We start from the raw sequence: 22,882 nt of genomic DNA, 5'->3' as shown, positions 1-22,882 counted from the left end.
AAAAATCTCTCAGTCAGAACATGCTATGAAATGTTTAGGTGGAAACTAGCGAGCTAACTTCCTGCTAACTTCTAACTCCGTTAAATTTAAGAAATTCTGTTTTCATGGATGCCTGGATGTTAAACTTAATTGTTACACCTGGTAAAGCAGCAACGCTGATGATTTAATTAAAGATCAAAGAATTTAGACAGTTTTTAACTCTTAGTGTTGGTTTGACTTTGGGACCTGAAGCGGACGGAGTTTTGGACCCAGATTACTCCGCGAAGCTCCTCCCTACGGCAGCCGTAATGCTCTGACGATCCATCAAGCAGTGCTGCTTACCAAAGTTGTACTAAAACATTTTTAACAGATTTCTGCAGCCAAAATCTGTTCATACATAAGGCCCACTCTCAATTTTTGAGAATATTAAAGGATTTTAAGTCCTTATAGTGTGGAAAATACGTTATACAGAAGAAAAGAATATATCGCGATATATATCGTTACCGCACGTGCTTCAAATTATATCACGATATGGATTTTAGGTCATATCGCCCAGCCCTAAAGTCTATTATATCAAAATTTGGTCACTGTAGTCCAAACTAAGAAAATTCAAAACAACGTTTCCACATACTCATTCAAACTGTACTTTTTCTACTCATATTAATATGGAGCATGAACATTTTTCTTGTAAAACAAAGGAGGGCCTAGCAAAAAAAGTTTGGGAACCGCTGAGAGAACCCACACAAACATGGAGCGAACATGCAAACGCCACACAGAAAGGCCCCGATCAGATGGAGAAGTCAAAGTCCATCTCGATGTTACTGTTGCTTCTCACTGTGAAGCAATAGTAATCAGTGCGGCACCGTGCTGTTCATCTAAATGATATTAAATAAACAAAGAAACTCAGCCTGAAAATAATTGAAATTTTGACAAATTGCATGCAGTTTTTTTTTCTTTAAATTGTAATTGTGAACAGTTTGTTGGTTAAAAGGCAATAATAACAATAATCCATCCATCCATTTATATAATAGTAATATAATAATTTATTTTTATTATTGTTGTAGTAGTAGTTTGTCATTTGATTATTATTATTAGTAGTATTCATTTTAAAGACTTGTTTAAATTCCTTAAAAATCTGTGCTTTGTTCGTACACATTGGTCAGGGGGACTTCTACACTTGTTTGTAGAGCACAAACCACTTCATGACTAAAAATATTGATAAATCACTATAGCTGCTGCTGTATAAAATGTTTATACTGGACTGGTTCTTACACAATAAAACATAGCCTTTATCCACTGAGCACTCAAACATACAACTTGCATCATTCACATCTATTCATGCGCCTCAGCTGTCGTGCCGTAATCCTTTGAGAGAGAAGAGTCTTATCTTTTGGTAACCCTTCCAAACAAGTCATACTTGTTCAGTCTGTTTCTAACTGTACTGTCATGAACTCATGAACCTCTAACATGCTAAGTGAGATCTACACTGTCCAGTGAAAAACATTGACATCAGTGAAACTTAAGTGGACCCTAGTGGGCTTGCAGATGTAGAAAATACAATCAAACCTTTGGCTAAATTCTTCTGCAAGTAATGAGTCATAGTGCGCAATGGTTATGATCCATTTAGTGCTAAAAATGGCATGATTTAGTGGATATCTTCATTCACTCCATTGAAGTTTATCAACTCATGTCATTTATTTGGAATAAACCTGCCCTGTGTTAGCTTTGATCCTTGAGATATGTGTCAGACATGGAGACCTCTAAGAGTGTGTCAGATTGTCTGCTGCAGGCTTTGTGCAGCTAAAACAGGAATCCACCTTGTGGAAATGATGTAGTGATGTTTTAACAGTAATGTTTCTTATTTCTCACTCTTTCTAGATTCCAGTGGCGTGCAAGTCCTGCCCATGTGGTTATGTATTTATTAGCAGGAAACTCCTTAATGCAAAGTTAAATGAGCGCTCCTCCCCAGCCATAGCAGGTAAGTTGGTAGTTGGTGAGTTGAAGATACAGTAAACCTACAGCCAATTGGAATCACCAGTTATTCCAACATGCATGTTTTTGGATTGCACAAAGCTAAAGAACAAGTAGTGCTGTAGGTTAAAGAAAAATGTGAAAAAATAAAGTGACATGATTAGGAAATTGCTACGGTACTTAGTGCAAAAACATACTGTCATATAACACTTAAATAGACATAAAAATAAGAATTAAAAGTGCTAAGTAGATAGATATATACATGATATATACATGAGTGCAGGTGGTGATCAGTGCCAAACATGGAATGATGCAGTGACACAGCGTAGGGTCATGTGTTAGTGGTGGGAACAGTCATATGGTTATTGTTCATGTGTCCAACAGCAGAGGGGAAGAAACTGTTCTTATGGCGAGAGGTTCTGGTGCGAATGGACCGGAGCCTCCTGCCTGAGGGGAGCAGGTCAAACAGACTGTGTCCAGGGTGAGAAGGGTCAGCTGAGATCCGAGCTGCACGCCGCAATGTCCTGGAGGTGTACAGGTCCTGCAAAGATGGGAGTCTGCAGCCAATCACCTTCTCAGCAGAGCGCACAACACGCTGCAGTCTCTGTTTGTCCCTGATAGTGGCTCCAGCGTACCACACGGTGATGGAGGAGGTGAGGATGGACTCGATGATTGCAGTGTAGAACTGCATCATCGTCCGTGTTGGCAGGTTGAATTTCTTCAGCTGCCTCAGGAAGTACATCCTCTGCTGGGCTTTCTTTATGACAGAGGTGATGGTGGGCTCCCACTTCAGGTCCTGGGTGATGGTGGTACCCAGGAAGCGGAATGAGTCCACAGAGGTGATGGGGGTGTCAGTCAGGATGATGGGGGGGAGTGCGGCTGTGTGCTTCCTGAAGTCCACAATAATCTCCACTGTCTTCTGGGCATTTAGCACCAGGTTGTTGTGGCTGCACCAGGACACCAGACATTCAACCTCCCTCCTGTAGGCAGACTCATCCCCGTCCGAGATGAGTCCAATAACGGTGGTGTCATCTGCAAACTTGATTAGCTTGACAGACTGGTGGGTGGAGGTGCAGCAGTTGGTGTACAGGGAGAAGAGCAGAGGAGAAAGAACACAGCCCTGAGGGGAGCCGGTGCTGATGGTCCGAGAGTCCGAGACATTCTTTCCCAGCCTCACATGCTGCTTCCTGTCCGTCAGGAAGTCAGTGATCCACCGGCAGATGGGATCAGGCACTTTCATTTGGGAAAGCTTGTCTCGGAGATGGTCTGGAAGGATGGTGTTGAAGGCAGAGCTGAAGTCCACAAACAGGATCCTGGCGTAGGTTCCTGGGGAGTCCAGATGCTGCAGGATGAAGTGTAGGGCCATGTTGATGGCGTTATCTACAGACCTGTTGGCTCTGTATGCAAACTGCAGGGGGGCCGTGAGGGTCTTGAGGTAGGAGAGAACCAGGTGCTCAGTCAAAGGAGCTTGCAAAGAAAAGCGTCTGGACTTCTTTAAGTTGCTTGAAGACGTTTCACCTCTCATCCGAGAAGCTTCTTCAGTTCTAAGGTCAAATGGTGGAGAGTCCCAGATATAAACCTAGTGGGAGTAACCCCCCACAGAGGGACAAAAGGACCCCCTGATGATCCTCTAACACTTAGAGTCCCCCGAGAGCAGCCATTTGGCTTTTCTACCTTTAAAACTCGCCTTCCAGCCAAATGGCTGGTAGGTGTTTAGCTAGGCTTTAGCTTCAGCCAAGTGGAAGCTAAATTGTCTAGTCATTCATATGTAAATTAGGTTGTTATCTGGGAATTCTGGAGGGGAGTGGGGGTGTGTGAATGAGGGGGTGGGGGAGCTGCTAAAAGCTGTGAACTTCCTTTTGTGTTTCATCTTGATGCATTCTCAATCATCCAGGGAAATAAATCTCCAAAAGTCACCAACTTGGAGTGTTTCAGTTTGCCATCTTAGGGAGAAATCAACACACATGGGTGTATTTCCTTTGTTGCTGAGATTTATTGATAAAAACAGTACAAAAAACCAACCATGTGTACACATATTTACAAATAATAATAAAAAGTGAGTGAGTACATTTCAACATTTTCAGCAATCACTCACAATCCTGGCACTGCCATGGTATCTGTAGTCTGCATTTACCACATGTGTATCTGTAGCAGTGAACACATCGCAAAGAACATATATATATATAAATATATATATATAAATCTCAGCAACAAAGGAAATACACCCATGTGTGTTGATTTCTCTCTAAGATGGCAAACTGAAACACTCCAAGTTGGTGACTTTTGGAGATTTATTTCCCTGGATGATTGAGAATGCATCAAGATGAAACACAAAAGGAAGTTCACAGCTTTTAGCAGCTCCCCCACCCCCTCATCCACACACCCCCACTCCCCTCCAGAATTCCCAGATAACAACCTAATTTACATATGAATGACTAGACAATTTAGCTTCCACTTGGCTGAAGCTAAAGCCTAGCTAAAAGCCTACCAGCCATTTGGCTGGAAGGCGAGTTTTAAAGGTAGAAAGGTAGAAGCTGCTCTCGGGGGACTCTAAGTGCTAATCGCCTGAGCCAAGGTGTGAAACTGGGTGTGGGTCCCAATCAGCCAGAGTTTCGGGTTGTGTTCATTGTGAAACCTGGCCCCACCTTATCATGTGAATTCCTGAGGTCAGATGGCCCAGGATGTGAGTGGGCGTTAAGGCGTCTGGGAGGGATCTCAAAACTGGATTATAGATGGCAGAGAGTTGGTGTCGTAAACCCCGCCTCTGTTCAAAGATGGTCGCTCACAGTGGACATAGATGCTTCTTTCACTCCTCTTTCAAACCATCTGTCCTCTCTGTCCAAAATGTGAACGTTGGCATCCTCGAAAGAGTGTCCTTTATCCTTAAGATGCAGATGGACTGCTGAGTCTTGTCCTGTGGAGGTGGCTGTTCTGTGTTGTGCCATGCGCTTGTGAAGTGGTTGTTTGGTCTCTCCAATGTAGAGGTCTGAGCATTCCTCGCTGCACTGTACAGCATACACCACATTGTTAAGTCTGTGTTTTGGCGTTTTGTCTTTCGGGTGAACCAGTTTGTGTCTGAGCGTGTTGCTGGGTCTGAAATACACTGGGATGTCATGCTTGGAGAAAACTCTCCTGAGTTCCTCTGATACACCGGCTACATAGGGGATGACAATGTTGTTGCGTCTGTCCTTCTTATCCTCCCTCGCTGGTGTCTGGTCTTCTTTTCTGTGCCTCTTTGCTGACTTTAAGAACGCCCATTTAGGATAGCCGCACGTTTTGAGTGCTTCCTTTACATGTGTGTGTGTTCCTTCTTTTTCCCTTCAGGCTTAGAGGGAACATGTTCTGCCCGGTGGTGTAGGGTCCTGATTACTCCAAGTTTGTGTTCCAGAGGGTGATGGGAGTCAAAGAGGAGGTACTGGTCCGTGTGTGTGGGCTTCCGGTAAACTTCGATGTTGAGGTTGCCGTTCTCTTCAATGTGCACAGCGCAGTCCAGGAAAGGCAAACAGTCGTCCTTTGTGTCTTCCCTGGTGAACTTGATGTTTTTATCCACAGCGTTAATGTGCGCAGTGAAGGATTCCACTTCTTGTGTCTTGATTTTGACCCAGGTGTCGTCCACATATCTGTACCAGTGGCTGGGTACTCTTCCTTTGAAAGAGCCAAGAGCCTTCCTTTCCACTTCCTCCATGTAAAGGTTGGCTACAATAGGTGACACGGGGGAGCCCATGGCACAGCCATGTTTTTGTCTGTAGAAGCCTTCGTTGTATTTGAAATATGTAGTGGTGAGGCAGAGGTCTAACAGTGTGCAGATCTGATCGGGTGTGAAGTTGGTCCTGTCCTCCAAGGAGCTGTCTTCTTGTAGTCGTTTTCTGACAGTCTCCACGGCCTCCGTGGTGGGTATGCAGGTGAAGAGAGAGACTACATCAAAGGACACCATGGTTTCATCTGGATCCAGGGTAAGTTTCTGGACCTTGTCGGTGAAGTCGGTGGAGTTCTTGATGTGGTGTGGGGTGTTCCCCACGAGAGGCGCAAGGATGGTAGCAAGGTGTTTAGCAATGTTATAAGTGGCTGAGTTTATGCTACTGACTATGGGTCTGAGTGGGACAGCTTCCTTGTGGATCTTAGGAAGTCCATAGATGCAGGGTATGGCATCCCCTGGGTAAAGGCGGTGATATATAAGGCGGTCAATAATTTTGTCCTTTTCAAAGTCTTGAAGGCAAGCTATAACTTTCTTTTTGTAGCTGCTTGTGGGGTCTCGCTTTAGGGCTTCATAGGTATTGTTGTCACTGAGGAGAGTAGTGATCTTTGTATGGTAATCTGTAGTGTTTAGGACCACGGTGCATCTTCCCTTATCAGCTGGTAAAACAGTGATGTTGTGGTCTTTGCTCAGGGAAGCGACGGCCTTCTTTTCCTGTATTGTGAGTAGGGATGGGTATCGTTTAGGTTTTATCCGATACCGGTGCCAAATCGGTACTTTTGAAACTGTGCTCGAACCGGTGCTTAAAGAATGGAGAACACAAACTTTGTCCAAAAACCTCTCATGTTCAGCTGTTTTTGTAAAAAGATAACAATGTTAGCCTTTTCTGCAGCTATGGGGCATATATGGCATCACTCTTGGCTGGAAGCAGTGCTTAAACAATGGAAAAAGACACAAACTTTGTCCTAAACCTCTCATGTTTAACTGTTTCCCACTTTTTCTTTGGTCATTTTAGCCTTTTTGGCCAGGGTGAAGGGAGCATCTGCCATCAAACAAGAAGACAGCCGCATGTAGCTATGATGTTTGCTAGTTCACCTTACATGCATTAATGTAATAACATGTTTAGCCTACTCAACGTAAATTACACATGAACAACATTAAGCTACTCACGCAGAGAAGAAGGGCTGCTGCTGCATCATCATCCTCATCATTTCTGCTACACTGGCAGGGCTAGGGGCCAGGACTCTATTCTTCGGGTTTTTGGGGGATGTTGCTCCGGGTCCGATAACTGGCAACCCACCCGACGTGCTCGGTGTGAGGTCTCGCAGCAAGCTATCAAATACGGCGCATTTCTCGGCTTTTAAAAAAAACGCTATGCGTCGCCAGGTGTTTCATCGGATTTGAGGTGTTACCTCCTTTGACAGTATCACAGTATCAGCTTAAAGCACTTGTTGCTGCTGAGTTTGCATATTTTGCTGTGAAGTACAGCCAGACTTTGACCGCTTCGCCTTGGACATTTTTAATCTGGAGCTCTGCTCTAACAGAACGTACGTACCTGGCCCCGCCTACTATCCTCGGAAACGTAAAATGATTGGCTAGAAGTGTATCACAGCTCAGGAAAAAAAAGCACCGAAATAAAGCACCGAAATGTGCGCTGCTTTTCGGTCTGGTTACTACCGTTTATGTCACCGGTACCCAACCCTAATTGTGAGGTTGGATGGAGGGACTTTGGCACTGGGGAGCGTGGCTGAGACTTTCATCCTGATTTGCTCTGCTTCTGTCTGTGATAATTTATTAATCCGTATGGCAGATTCTGTGGCTGTGATGAGGTCCACTATGGGCAACTGTTGTGGAGAAATGGCAAAATTGAGTCCTTTGGCTAATACTCTCTTTTCAGGTTCAGTGAGAATCCTGTCTGAAAAGTTCTTAACCCATTTCTCCTGACTGGCATCAGGTGTGTTTTCTTCTCTGGGTTGTGTAGGTTCAGGATGAGGAGTGTGTGTTTTTGAAAGCAAGGTGTGGAATTTCCTGCGTTGTCTTTCTTTTCCTTTAGAGTGTTGGGCCCGCTGAGCCTTGTCCACAAACTTGTAAACCTCTTCTAAGATTGGAGAGGGTAGAAGGATTTCCAGTTCCTGCAGGGTCTGGCTGATCTTGTTCTGGAGGGCATCTATAGTGAAATGGACCTCTCTTATCCTTTCACTTAAAAGGTGATTTTGTGCTCTCTGTAGAATCAAGTCTGCTCTGTATCCCCTGACAGTGGATCCAAGGCGCAGGCTCTTAGGAACAACTCTGCTTTGTCTGCATCTTAGGTTGAAACGGAGATGGTTCCTATAATCCGCTAGTTTCCTTGATTCCCTTTCATACTCCCGCACCAGTTGAAGGGTGTTCCTCCCAAAATGGTGCTCAAACCCCCAACCAGGTGCTCAAATGACTTTATGACCACAGATGTCAGAGCCACGGGTCTGTAGTCATTTAGTCCAGTGATCCTAGGTTTCTTGGGCACAGGGATTATGGTAGAGGACTTGAAGCAGGCAGGCACATGACATGCCTGCAGTGAGGAGTTGAAGATGCCAGAAAACACTGGGGCCAGCTCGTTTGCACAGTGTCTGAGGGTGGCAGGAGACACACCGTCTTTTCGAGCATTCAGACTCTTAAACTGCTTCCTCACACCTGCTTCATGAATATGAAGAGTTGTGGTCGGAGGAGGTGGTGTGAAATCCTCTTTTGTGTGGGGTGAGGAGGGGGGTGTTGTAGGTGAACAGTTTGAAGGTGGTGATGGCTCTATGGAGGGGGGAGAGGTGGGGGAATGAGTGTCCAAAGTGCCTCTATTGTTGGGGCCGTTGGAGGTGTGAAGGCTGCCTGATGGCTCGTCAAAACGGCAGTAACAGTCGTTAAGGGTGTTGGCTAAGAGCAAGTCATCAGTGGAGTGGGGGGTTTTAGGCTTGTAGTTGGTGATATTCCTAAAACCTTTCCACACAGAGGCCGAGTCATTCTCTGAGATCTGCTGCTGCATCTTCTCAGAGTTCTGATGTTTAGCAACGTCCACTTCTTTAGTGAACCTGTACTTGGCCTCTCTGTAGCAGTCCCTGTCTCCGCTTCTGAACGCCTTTCTCTTTTCCAGCCACAGCTTTTTGAGTTTAGGAGTAAACCAGGGTTTGTCATTGTTATAACTCACCCTGGTGCGTGATGGCACAATGCTGTCCTCACAGAAGTGGATATAGGAGGTGACAGTGTCCGTAAACTCGTCCAAGCTGTTAGAAGCAGCCTTCAGTGTGTCCCAGTCTGTAGACTCCAAACACGTGCGAAGCTCCTCCACAGCCTCGTTGCTCCACAGTTTTTTGGTCCTCACGACAGGTTTGGAGAGCTTCAGCCTCTGTCTGTACGCGGGGATTAGGTGGATCATGACGTGGTCAGAAAGTCCGAGTGAAGCGCGGGGCACCGCGCGATAGGCCCCGCTGATCGTGCTGTAACAGTGGTCTAATGTCCTCTCCTCTCTGGTCGGGCATTTAATATACTGCTTATATTTTGGAAGCTCATGGCTCAGATTGGCTTTGTTAAAGTCCCTAAGAGCAATGATGAGAGAGTCCGGGAATGTCCGCTCCATGTGCAGTATCTGCTCCGCGAGGGCACACTGAGCTGCCTGCACATCCGCGCCTGGCGGGATGTAAACAGCGGCCAAGATGAATGAAGCAAACTCCCGCGGAAAATAAAACGGTTTGCAGTGAATAAAAAGGTATTCCAGAGAGGGAGAGCAGTGCTGAGCAATCACTGTTACATCTGTGCACCAGCCACTATTAATGTAGAAGCAGACACCTCCACCTGTGGTCTTACCAGAGAGAGAGGCCTGCCGGTCCGCGCGCAGCAGATGAAAGCCCTCCAGCTTGAGCGCGCAGTCCGGGATGTCCTCACAGAGCCACGTCTCCGTAAAACATAAGACACAGGAGGAGGCAACGTCTCTGTTCATGCTTCTCATCAGGGCCAGCTCGTCCATCGTATTCCTGAGTGAACGTACATTGGAAAGGAAGATCCCAGGAAGAGCAGTTCGCAGTCCGCGTCTCCTCAGACGCCCGAGTGCGCCGGCTCACTTTCGTCTCCTTCGGCGTCTCTCTTTCCTGATCAGAGTCTGCAGTAAATCTGCCGCAGATGTGACAAATATTGGAAGTAAATCCACAGGTGTTGTAGTCCTGTAGTTAAGAAGCTCTTCTCTGGTGTAAGAATATCCAGAGGAGTGCCCAGACACAGAAGTTATGCACAAAAACAAAACAGAAGTAACGCACTGAAGCACCAGGGCATATATATATATATTTATATATATATATATATATACATATATATATATATATATATATATATATATATAAACAACTAAAACCACAAACACCCAGCACGCCCCTGCGGGCGGTTTATCCTTCAAGCTCGGGTCCTCTACCAGAGGCCTGGGAGCTTGAGGGTCCTGCGCAGTATCTTAGCTGTTCCCAGGACTGCGCTCTTCTGGACAGAGATCTCCGATGTTGTTCCCGGGATCTGCTGGAGCCACTCGCCTAGCTTGGGAGTCACCGCACCTAGTGCTCCGATTACCACGGGGACCACCGTTACCTTCACCCTCCACATCCTCTCGAGCTCTTCTCTGAGCCCTTGGTATTTCTCCAGCTTCTCGTGTTCCTTCTTCCTGATATTGCTGTCATTCGGAACCGCTACATCGATCACTACGGCCGTCTTCTTCTGTTTGTCTACCACCACTATGTCCGGTTGGTTAGCCACCACCATTTTGTCTGTCTGTATCTGGAAGTCCCACAGGATCTTAGCTCGGTCATTCTCCACCACCCTTGGGGGCATCTCCCATTTTGACCTCGGGACTTCCAGGTTATACTCGGCACAGATGTTCCTGTACACTATGCCGGCCACTTGGTTATGGCGTTCCATGTATGCCTTGCCTGCTAGCATCTTGCACCCTGCTGTTATGTGCTGGATTGTCTCTGGGGCATCTTTACACAGCCTGCACCTGGGGTCTTGCCTGGTGTGATAGACCCCAGCCTCTATGGATCTTGTGCTCAGAGCTTGTTCTTGTGCTGCCATGATTAGTGCCTCTGTGCTGTCTTTCAGTCCAGCTTTGTCCAGCCACTGGTAGGATTTCTGGATATCAGCCACCTCCTCTATCTGCCGGTGGTACATACCGTGCAGGGCTCTGTCCTTCCATGATGGTTCCTCGTCTCCCTCCTCTTTCTTGGGTTTCTGCTGCCTGAGGTATTCACTGAGCACTCGGTCAGTTGGGGCCATCTTCCCAATGTATTCTTGGATGTTCGTTGTCTCATCCTGGACTGTGGTGCTGACACTCACCAGTCCCCGGCCCCCTTCCTTCCGCTTAGCGTACAGCCTCAGGGTGCTGGACTTGGGGTGAAACCCTCCATGCATGGTAAGGAGCTTTCTTGTCTTTATGTCAGTGGCTTCTATCTCCTCCTTTGGCCAGCCTATTACCCCAGCAGGGTACCTGATCACGGGCAGGGCGTACGTGTTGATGGTCCGGATCTTGTTCTTACCATTCAGCTGACTCCTCAGGACTTGCCTGACCCTCTGCAGGTACTTGGTGGTTGCAGCTTTTCTAGCGGCCTCTTCATGGTTCCCATTCGCCTGCGGGATCCCCAAGTACTTGTAACTGTCCTCTATGTCTGCAATGTTGCCTTCTGGTAGTTCAATCCCCTCAGTTCTGACTACCTTCCCTCTCTTTGTTACCATCCGACTACACTTCTCCAGTCCGAACGACATTCCAATGTCATTGCTGTATAGCCTGGTAGTGTGGATCAGTGAATCGATGTCTCGTTCACTCTTGGCATACAGCTTGATGTCATCCATGTACAGGAGGTGGCTGACAACTGCTCCGTTCCGTAGTCAGTATCCGTAGCCAGTCTTGTTAATGATCTCACTGAGGGGGTTCAGGCCTATGCAGAACAGCAGTGGGGACAGAGCATCTCCTTGGTAGATCCCGCACTTGATGGTGACTTGTGCTATGGGCTTGGAGTTGGCCTCTAGTGTTGTACGCCACATCCCCATTGAGTTCCTGATGAAGGCTCTTAGGGTCCCATTGATCTTGTACAATTCTAGGCATTCCAGTATCCAGCTGTGGGGCATTGAGTCATAGGCCTTCTTGTAATCAATCCAGGCAGTGCACAGGTTGGTCAGTCTGGTCTTGCAGTCTCGGCTGATTGTTCTGTCTACCAGTAGCTGGTGTTTTGCGCCTCTGGTATTCTTGCCAATTCCTTTCTGTGTCCCGCTCATGCATTGACCCATGTGCCTGTTCATCTTAGCCGATATGATGCCTGACAGGAGCTTCCATGTAGTACTGAGGCAGGTTATTGGTCGGTAGTTGGAGGGGACCGGTCCCTTCTTGGGGTCCTTGGGGATCAGGACCGTCCGGCCTTCAGTTAGCCATTCCGGGTGTCTCTCGTTAACTAGCAGCTGGTTCATTTGTGCTGCCAGACGCTCGTGGAGTGCAGTTAGCTTCTTCAGCCAGTAGGCGTGAACCATGTCGGGCCCTGGTGCTGTCCAACTCTTCATACTGGAGACCCTTTCTTGGATATCTGCCACTGTGATGGTTACTGGACCCTGTTCAGGGAGGTCGCTGTGGTCTGCCCTCAGATCCTCTAGCCACTGAGCATTGCCGTTATGGGTTGCATCCTTCTCCCATATGCTCTTCCAGTATTGCTCCGTCTCCAGCCTTGGTGGTGCTGTTCTCTTATTGTTCCCTTGCCACTGAGAGTACACCTTTGCTGGTTCTGTGGAGAACAGCTGGTTTATTCTCCTGCCTTCTATCTCTCTGGTGTACCTCCTCAAGCGGCTGGCCAAGGCTGTGAGTCTTTGCTTGGCAGTTTCCAAGGCCTCAGGTATGGACAGCTTGCTGTATTTCTTAGGCACCTTATTCGTCGCACCTTTCTGCAACTCCGTTAGTTGGCTACTTTGATCTTGCCCTCTAGCCTCCTTCTCCATGGAGGGTACTGCCCCTTGTGGCTGTTCAACTTGTAGCCAAGCATCTCACTGATCACTGCTGCCGTATTGTAGATCAGCTTGTTAGTGTCGGTAATCATGGTTGTAGGTATTGCCCGTAGTGCTGCATTAACATCATCTAGCAGACCTTCTGAGGGTACTTCACGTAATCTTGGTAACCGGCTACGGGGGATCCAGGTTTCAAGCTTGGCCATGATCCTATTTTTCAGGTCAGTTCCTCTCGCACTCAACGATCCTTCTCCTATCACACTTGGGGCTATGTACCCAATCTCGGGTGGGGGTGATGATATCTCCCCCCTGACCTGGCGTCCTGACTCCTCCTTGCCGTAGCATTTGTGTTGTACCTCGTCAATCTCTAGCTGTGAGAGCAGTCCCTTCTTTCGAATGTTGGAACACTGAGCTACTAGTTGTTTCGCCGTCATTGTGGATGTTGGGTATCGAAGAATCCATAGGTCCCTCATCCTATTCATGTAGCCCCTTCCGCCGGGGTTACTTGCGTAGTAGCATTCCAACAACGCCCTGTTTTCGTCCCTTGCCCACCGATGCCTTCTTGTTCCAGTAGCCCACTTTTCGTCAGGGTGCCCTGGTTCCTCAACACCTGACGCGGACCTTGTTGATCCGGGCGACGTCCGAGCCGGCATGCCTTCATATTTATCTGTCTCGCTCATGTCTGCGGTAGGCTTGCTTAGCATAGGGGGTCTAGCCTTAGGACCCTTACTGGATACAGACGCCCCAGGCAGGAATCGAACTTGCGATCCTCTGTTCCAAAGGCGTGTAGTCTAACCACTACGATATATACAGCGGGGAAAATAAGTATTTGACACATCAGCATTTTTATCAGTAAGGGGATTTCCAAGTGGACCATTGACACAACATTTCCACCAGATGTTGCCATCAAGCCAAATATTGACGTCATACAAACAAATCAGAACATATAAGTAAACAAGTTAAACCACAATAAATAAAGTGAAATGACACAGGGAATAAGTATTGAATACATGGAGATAACAAGGGGCAAAATGACATAGAAAGCCAGGAGATCACCTGAAATCTGTCAGTATTGATAGAGAAATCCTGTCCCCTATCAGTACTAATTGATATAAGCTGCTTTAGTCCTAATTGATGGCCTATAAAGGCTCCTCATTACCCAGAAGGCACACAGGAAAGACTTCATGATGGGTAAAAGCAAAGAACTCTCTCAAGATCTTCGTAATCTTATCGTTGAAAAGCATTTTGATGGGAATGGTTATAGGTGCATTTCCAGAATGCTGAATGTTCCTGTGAGCACTGTGGGGGCCATTATCCGGAAATGGAAAGTGCATCAGTTCACCATAAACCTGCCACGATCAGGTGCTCCACGCAAGATCCCTGTCCGAGGAGTCCAAAGAATAATCAGGAGGGTTCTCCAAGAGCCAAGAACCACTCGGACAGAACTTCAGGAAGACCTTGCATCAGCAGGTACTGTTGTTTCAAAAAAAACTATAAGCAATGCACTGAACCGCCATGGCATCCATGCACGCTCACCACGCAAGACTCCATTGCTGAACAAAAAGCATGTCAAGGCTCGGTTAAAATTTGCGCAACAGCATTTGGAGAAGCCTGTGGATTATTGGACGACTATAGTATGGTCAGATGAAAGCAAAATTGAACTTTTTGGCAGTCATTCTACACACCATGTTTGGAGAAGAAATGGCACTGCTCACCACCCCAAGAACACCATACCAACAGTCAAGTTTGGGGGTGGAAGCATCATGGTTTGGGGCTGCTTTTCAGCAAGGGGTACTGGCAGACTTCATATTATTGAAGGCAGGATGAATGGAGAGATGTACCGGGACATTCTGGATAAAAATCTGCTGCCATCTACCAGGAAGCTAAAAATGAAAAGAGGGTGGACATTTCAGCAAGACAATGATCCCAAACACAAGGCCAAGGAAACAATGAAGTGGTTTCAAAGAAAGAAAATCAAGTTGCTTGAATGGCCCAGTCAATCACCTGACCTAAATCCCATAGAAAATCTATGGAGAGAACTGAAGATTAAAGTTCATAAAAGAGGCCCAAGGAACCTTCAAGATTTAAAGACCGTTTGTGTGGAAGAATGGGCCAGAATCACTCCTGAGCAATGCAGACGACTGGTCTATCCATACAAGAGGCGTCTAGAAGCTGTAATCACCAACAAAGGCTTTTCTACAAAGTATTGAATAAAGTGTGTTCAATACTTATTCCCTGTGTCATTTCACTTTATTTATTATGGTTTAACTTGTATACTTATATGTTCTGATTTGATTGTATGACTTCAATATTTGGCTTGATGGCAACATCTGGTGGAAATGTTGTGTCAATAGTCCACTTGGAAATCCCCTTACTGATAAAAATGCTGATGTGTCAAATACTTATTTTCCCCGCTGTGTATATATATATATATATATATATATATATATATATATATATATATATATATATATATATATATATATATATATATATATATATATAATTTTTTTTTTTAGGGGTGCAACGATACTCGTATCGATATTGAACCGTTCGATACAGTGCTTTCGGTTCGGTACACATATGTATCGAACAATACAAAATTTTTAATTTATTTTATCAACTTTCCTTCTGACGATGCTGTCTGTGTTGAGCGCTCAGTGGATCTGCGCTCGACAGTGCAGCCTAGGCGGAGTAGTCGAACGCAGATTCACTGAGCGCAGGGCAAGCTAGCGAGACAGAAGTTAAGCTCTCCTTGCAACATGGCAAATTGAACCTCCCCCACCTCATTCAGATCTGGCGTTTGGAATTATTTTGGTTTTCATGTGACATATGACCCTGAAGGTAAGCGCTCATGGACTAAAGTAAAACAGTATGTTGGATGTGCCACGCAATGCTCAATTACATGGGTGGGAGCTAGTGCGTTAGCGCAGTTAGCTCGTTAACGTGTTGGCCGTCCAGCCCCACGCACGGGGCGATCCGCGGTAACTCGTTAACGGAGATTGCGTTAATGCCATTTCAGATTAACGCTGACAGCACTAGTGGGAACACAACGAATATGACTGCACATTTACACCGACATCATCCTAGTGCAAAGACAAGTGGAAGCAGACAAAAACAACAAGCACGCATGCTACAAACTTTACCCGAGTCATTTAGACAGCCGTTAGCACAGGATTCTCCTTATGGGGACCTGATATGTTTAATATGCTGCTGAGAATATAGCCCAGAAGAAGCGTATAGTATAGCTTTTATTTTGGAAAGATTTCTCTGTAATAAACTCTCTTTTCCAAAGATGAGTGATTCCTCAATCAGATACAGGGCTCGCAAAATCGCTAGCCTGACGTCCTGGGGCTAGCGATTTTTCCAGTCGGGCTACCAAAATCGATCTCTGCCCTGCCCGTCGGGCTATTGTAGGAAGGAAAAATATATGTCAATGCTTTTGCATTCTTTCAGAAATGTAGCTGGGTAATTATGTCATTGGCATCGATGAGCCACTGTCAATATGTGACATATTGAAGTCGCGTTTGAATTTGCGCTTGTTTTTTTGCTTTCACTTTGCAATCGTGCGAACTGTGTATAGAGAGCGACAGCACTGATCTGTGAGTGATGATAATTTGTGCACCAATTCCTCTGACATCGTCTTATTAATCGTTAGCTTACTATGCAAACATGACAAGTGAAATCTCCCGCAGCTTAAACATGTGAGAGGTTGATCGCGCAGAGAATCGCTGAGCTTATGTGAGTGCGCGTGTAAAAGCAGCAGGATATATATTTTAGTTCTGCTGAGCCAAATAAGACAGGTCAGGGTGAAGAAGTGACAGCCAAAGAAAAGCTTACCACAAAACGGAGAAGTTATGACAAATCAGACTATAAGGCAAAAAGAAAGTGCAGCTTTATGGTTTCATGGACAAAAGAATTTCTGTGGCTGCAATATGACGAGCTAAATAACCAGGGCTGCACATAAGTGGTCCACAGGTGCGCATTCGCTGTCAAAATAAAAAACACGCACAAGATAAGAAGTTGCAACGCGTGTTTGCGTACATAAGATTTTCTGGAGGAGGACAGACATTTGTTTAGAACTCTTAAAGATGTCGAAGAAGCTCCTTTAAGCAATTACTGTGATGTTCCTCCACCTCCAAACAAATGTCAGAAGGAGTCCGAACCACAAAAGAAGCACGTATTCTCGGAAAAGTAGTTGCAGGAGGTGAGCTGGCTTCAAACAAATGATGAACGCACAGAGATGTGGTGCAGAATGTGCCGTGAAAATTTAATAAATGACAAATTAAAAAGGCATGAACATTTTTTTTTGTATCAAAAAAATATCGAACCGTGACACCAAAGTATCGAACCGAACCGTGGATTTTGTGTATCGTTGCACCCCTAATAAATAAATAAATAAATAAATATATATAAATAAATAAATATATATATATATATATATATATATATATATATATATATATATATATATATATATATATATATATATATATATGCTCTTAACTCAAAAAGATCAATTGGAGAATAACTTCAGCAATTACTTCCTCTAAATCATCAACCCCATTTTTACAAGAAGTCCTACCAATTAATGGTTCAATCTATCTCTATTAATTGCACAGGCCTTCAAGCTGGCAGGAGTTAAACTGTTACTTAAAAAAGTCATCTCTTGACCCAGCGGTCTTAGCTAATTATAGACCCATCTCCAAACTCCCTTTTGTTTCAAAAATTCTTGAAAGAGTAGTTGTTAAACAGTAGATGCAGATGACTGCTCTGTTCATGTGCAGAGGAATGGAAGAGTTTCAGAGTTCATCACAGCACAGAAACAGCTTTAGTGAAGGTTACAAATGATCTTCTTATGGCCTCTGACAGTGGACTCATCTCTGTGCTTGTCCTGCTAGACCTCAGTGCAGCGTTCGATACTGCCGACCATAATATTTTCTCATAGCAATCAGAGTATGCAAATTACATTAAATGTAAATGGAGAGTCCTCTTCACACACTGAGGTTAATTATGGAGTTCCACAGGGTTCACTGCTAGGACCAATTCTGTTTACATTATACATGCTTCTCTTAGGCAGCATCATCAGAAGGCATTGCATACATTTTTAACTTTCTGTCTACTATCTGATTGGCCTCCTGGTTTGTGGGAAAGACCTTGGAAGCCCAGAAATACAAAATATTTAGCTCCTTATACTGCCCATACACAGAAACCGTGTGATTGTGAAAACATGAATGAAATGTTAAAAATTGGAGACCTTGCTCAAAAAACAAAAGAGAGAAAACAACAAAAAAACAAAGCTGCTTTTGGTAACAAGGATTTGGGTGGAAGTCTGAACAACACCCCCCTGAACAGATGGCTAAACAGCATGTGGTATTTGTAATCCCTGCTTTAGACAAGCTGGACTTTAGGCGGAGGAGGACTGAGCGCATTCGCAGAGAGAGAATTGAGTGTCCTCTAACCAATGACATGGAGAACAGGAGGAGACCCCGGGCTAACAGCCAATCAGATCCCATACGAAGAGGACGAGGCAGACCAAAAACAGTGGGGCTGAAGAAACAGGAAGAGGAGAAAGGTAAAACAAGTCATATTCACAGATGCATTTTGTGGCACTGTTTTTTTGTTTGCTCATTTTAGGGACCTTTTTTTTAGTTTTGCCTTTGTTGTGTTGTCACAGTACAAATAGACAGGAGGACAAAAGAAATGAGCAGGAACTCACTAAATAAAGTGGCTATACAAACTATGGAATAATATCTATTAAATTACAAATGCATCCAATGAAAATGGGGGGAAACGGCGAGGTTAGATCTAGACTACCTGGCGCTTTGATATTGCCTTCTAGAGCTCAGTCTGCCCGTGACAGGAAAACCAGCATTGCCACAAACTTATACACACGATAATTAAAAATCCTCTTCTTTTTATAATTTGCTTGGGAAATGTGTGCAACACTTTCCTGAAATAAACATACATGGAAATACATACTTACGATGGTATTTACAACTGAATATTTGGTGTGAGCACCTTTATTCCTCAGCACATCCTGAACACTCTGAGGCAGTTTTCTGTCATTTCTTTAAGTAGTCTTCAGGAAGTGGAAGCTCTCCAGGCTTCTTATAAGTAAGTACAGATACAGTTTCAAACTGGTCCTTTGTTAAGTGTCTCATATGCAGACACAGCACTGCTCACCACTTTTTATATTCAAATGATTTATGTCCATGTTAAGCAGCTTAACAGACAAAGAAATATGATGATCAGAAAGTAAAATATAAAGTAAGGAGGGTGGATCAAGACTCCTGCATGTTACTGTGTATTAGCAAGGACTTGTTTGCACATCTTGCACTGATTCTGGGTTGACTATGCAAATCTGCAAAAGCAGAATGAAATAAATTGCCTTTGAGTTGTGTTGTGGAAAATTTAACAATAACCTGCAACACACCCAGTGAGCTTGATTTGAAGTGGGTTTAATAAACACATTGCAATGTGGAGCGAGCTCCCAGTGAAACCCCAGGGCCATCTCTGAGTTGTGGCCTCACATCTTACATGCAGAGACGCAGACAAAGAACGTTCCACATTATTTATTTGTAACAAATGTTTGGAATCATGTCTGATTTTCGTTCCACTTCTCACGTGTGCACCACTTTGTGTTGGTCTTTCACGTGGAATTACAATAACATTGATTCATGTTTGTGGCTGTAATGGGACAAAATGTGGGAAAGTTCAAGTGGGCCGAACACTTTTCAAGCCACTGTAGATCTTGCCACTCTATCTATGCTGTGTACTGCACTCTTCACTGTTGTAGGGCCATCAGCCCATTTAAAAGGTGTAAAACATCTTGGGGAAACTAAAACAACCACGTTTAACTCTGGAAGAACAACCGCCTTCTTTAGGTGCTTCCAGCATGTTTGAGGCCGATCAAAATCCCTCAATGAAATGTGATGAACCCAAATCCTGTCTTTACGGTGTCACACAATGTTTCGAAGTTCTGTACACATGTCAAAAGAAACCACAACTGCTGTTATTTTTATGTTTCCTCAGACAATGAGGGCCTAATGCACTTATGCACTGACATGCTGGAAAATCAGTCTAGCTACCCTACAAAATGAGCACAAGTTGCTGTAAAACCTGCATGCTATAATTACTCCAGTCACTTTCACTCATGCTCAGGACTCTAACGGAGTTTGTGATGTTCAGAGAGTCGTGTAAATGCATATCATTTGTAAAATGATTAGAAACGTCACACCACAGAATTTTTTCAGGTAAAACTGCCTGACTGTTTAATCAGGTGTCATCTGCATTCATTCGCTGATCCCTGTTGGGTGGCACCGAGTCTGCTCTGCAGTCGCTGAGTTGGAGCTTGGCACGCTCTTGTTGGATTGATCGTTGGGTCCTTCACATTTCTCTCTTTATGTGCGTTTGTGTGCATTTTATTTTTACCTTTGTTGCGATCCTACGGACTTTTCTCAACCTCCACACGCAGCCGGCCACAGTTTCCCAACCCAATTTTCATGTGTTCTCACATTATCAACAACAGCCTTCATTTCTCCTCCATGCTCTCTTCTCTCCACTTCTCACAGCTGCTGTGTCTCTCCCACCTCTGCAGCAGTTCACGGTTGTGGCGTGTCAGAGGCCCAGTGGGCCGTTCTTCTTCAGCTTTGCCTTTTATCTTTCACTCTTTTCAGTCTCTGTCTTTGCCATTTCAGCTCCCAGTATGGCAAATGTGAAACTCGGTCTTCTCAAGTGCATTCACACACAGTGATGTCGCTGGTGAACCTCAGCTTGTGATCAGGAGCGCATGCTTGCATCCATGATGGCATTCGTACATACTGCTACATGCTGCTGAACCCTTCAGGGTTTAGGGCAGTGCTGCTGTCTGTTCACCTTGTTGACTCTTGAAGTCGACGCCGTTGCTCTCGAACTGCATTTTGTCTTCAGGGAGAGATTGATTGTCCTCGAAGCTTGTTCTTCAGTGTAACATCTACCTGAAGGTGAAGCTGTGTAATATTCAGCCAAAGCACGGCTGGTGTGGTTCCAGTTATGTTAATCTATCATTTTGCTCCGGCCGCTGAGCTTGTGGAGGGCGCTGATCCAGTTCCGCAGCCACCTGTACCAACACACATATATTTAATATCATTTTCATCACTGCTCAATAACACTTTGCCTCTTGTTCTTCTATCCATCACTCTCTGTTGCACACACACTTCACTGCATTCCTCTTCTACAGCTTCTACACACTTCATGCTGCATGTATTCTTTCCCATATTTCTGAAAGAAAAAAAAATCATACAATCAAAACCTGGATTTGCCCGGACCACCCGAGGGGATCCTCCGACGGCCTCACTGGTCGCACTGCTGGGCTCAGCTTTGTGGACAAGCGCGTTCGCCGTCCGGCCTTTTCTTTCTGGTCCAACAGTGTTAACCACCATAAACTAAGGACAGAGTCCTTCCCACAACAGTCCTGAAGTCAGGTGTCGTATTCCTGAGGTTTCCCTCCCAGTGGTCCATCCAAAACAAAACAAAAACTACAAATAAAAAAACTTTTATCCCTGTCAGCATCTCTTTCTATCACACAACCATCTTCCACACACTTGGAGTTTTCAACCAGACCACGTAGAGGAAAGCCTCCCACGGCTCCAGTGGCCGTGTTGCTGAGCTCAGCTTCCTTTGTACGAACAAGCGCCTCCTCTGACCTCGTTTTCTGCTTGGCCGTCACCTAAAGATTTACATCCCTGATGAGCAGAAGACGTTCCACATGCATGTAAACTGGTGACAGGAGTGCTCTTACTATGAGAAAGTGATATTGCTATAACTAATGTGATGTGATTAAATATGTGATTAATGAAAAAAGAAATCTGCCACCACAGTTGTCTTTAGAGCAAAATGCTTTTGAATCTGTATGTGGACCTTATATTATGTGCACATGCTCCATTTGCCAATTTGGTTTTCAAACACAAGCAATGTATTTATTTACTAACAGTTTCTGAAGTAATAGGTGTATACTGAATATGGCCTTACAGTACAGATTGCTCTAGAATTTGCAGATACTGTTATGGTACTATGGGTCTGAGACTGCAGACACCTGAAACTATAGCCAGTGTTGTTAAGTACTTATTGCCGTGTGTGTGTGTGTGTGTGTGTGTGTGTGTGTGTGTGTGTGTGTGTGTGTGTGTGTGTGTGTGTGTGTGTGTGTGTGTGTTCACAGACAAACAGGAGAAGGAGGTGGATATATACGCGAGTCTCTCTGATGAGAAGGCCTTTGTGTTTTCTGTGGCATTGGCTGAGATCAACCGCAAGATCCTGGCGCAGAGACTTATCTTGTGAATCAAATCCAGAGTAACTAAGAAAATGGATGACCAAAGAGACGAGACCTCTCTGGAGCTGAACCTGGCTGTATTTCACTTGGATTACGAGACACAGTTCATGAAACTGCAAAGTCTTATCTCGTCATGGCGAGAAGGATTTGTGTTGGAATATCAGTTGCAACAACCATGGATCAGAAGACTTTTCCATGAAGTCAAAGAGAGGAAGAGCTTATATGTTATCGTATTCAAAATAAATGGACTGTTATGAAATGATCTTTACTGGAATGACCATGAAAAGACAATACATTTGCATACACGAGATTTAAAGCAAACTGTCAGTAATTAGTGCTTTGCACAGTGCTCACCATATTTTATATAATGTTAGGAATCTTCTGTAGCCATGCTTCACATGAGTTTCACAATGCCTACAATGTGGATGGACTAAAAACTGCAGTCAGCCCAGTGTTCAGCTCTCCTGGAGGAAGGTGGATGTTTCTGAGGCAGAGACACTAATGTTGCTTTTCAAATCTGTCCAACTTTGATTCCTTCTGTTCTTTTTGATCGCTATTGGTGGCTTTGGATGTCCACAGTGACGCATGAATCTGTTTGATTACTTTATAAAAATGTATTAAAGACAGTCAACCCAAACATTTGACATGTAGTTGGGACTCAAATGTTTATCTTTTCTAACTTTTGGTTGTAACTGCTGATCCCATTTCATATGTCAAACTTTGGCTTGCAGCGCAGTTGCTTATATCTGTATTTGGTAGAATAGCAAAGATGGTTGTAGAACTTCCAGTGGGAAAATGTTCTTTAAATCTTATTTTGGCACTAGGTTGAGTGACTTTAGATAACACCTAAACCTAAGTGGCCTAATAAGTGTCCAAAGGCATTTCTTAACATGGATTACAAACAGTTGCTGTACACATGGGTTACTTTGAGGAAATACTGA

General features: G+C 44.7%; 1 protein-coding gene across 1 annotated transcript in view; it reads left to right on the top strand.

Annotated features, from left to right (window-relative positions):
• Window positions 1-22,578, top strand: part of c1h16orf87 (chromosome 1 C16orf87 homolog) — a 31,998-nt gene extending 9,420 nt beyond the window's left edge. The window contains exons 2-4 of the mRNA XM_026159275.2: window positions 1,858-1,957; window positions 18,027-18,206; window positions 21,831-22,578. Of these exons, the coding sequence (XP_026015060.1) occupies window positions 1,858-1,957; window positions 18,027-18,206; window positions 21,831-21,949 (399 nt within the window). The 3' untranslated portion in view covers window positions 21,950-22,578. The remainder of the gene's footprint in view (window positions 1-1,857; window positions 1,958-18,026; window positions 18,207-21,830) is intronic.
• The last annotated feature ends 304 nt before the right edge of the window (window positions 22,579-22,882 follow it).

Source organism: Astatotilapia calliptera, chromosome 1, assembly GCF_964374335.1.
Source record: "Astatotilapia calliptera chromosome 1, fAstCal68.1, whole genome shotgun sequence".
NCBI lineage: Eukaryota > Metazoa > Chordata > Actinopteri > Cichliformes > Cichlidae > Astatotilapia > Astatotilapia calliptera.
Note: the sequence above shows the minus strand (reverse complement) of the source record. Positions and strands in the feature narration are given on the sequence as shown.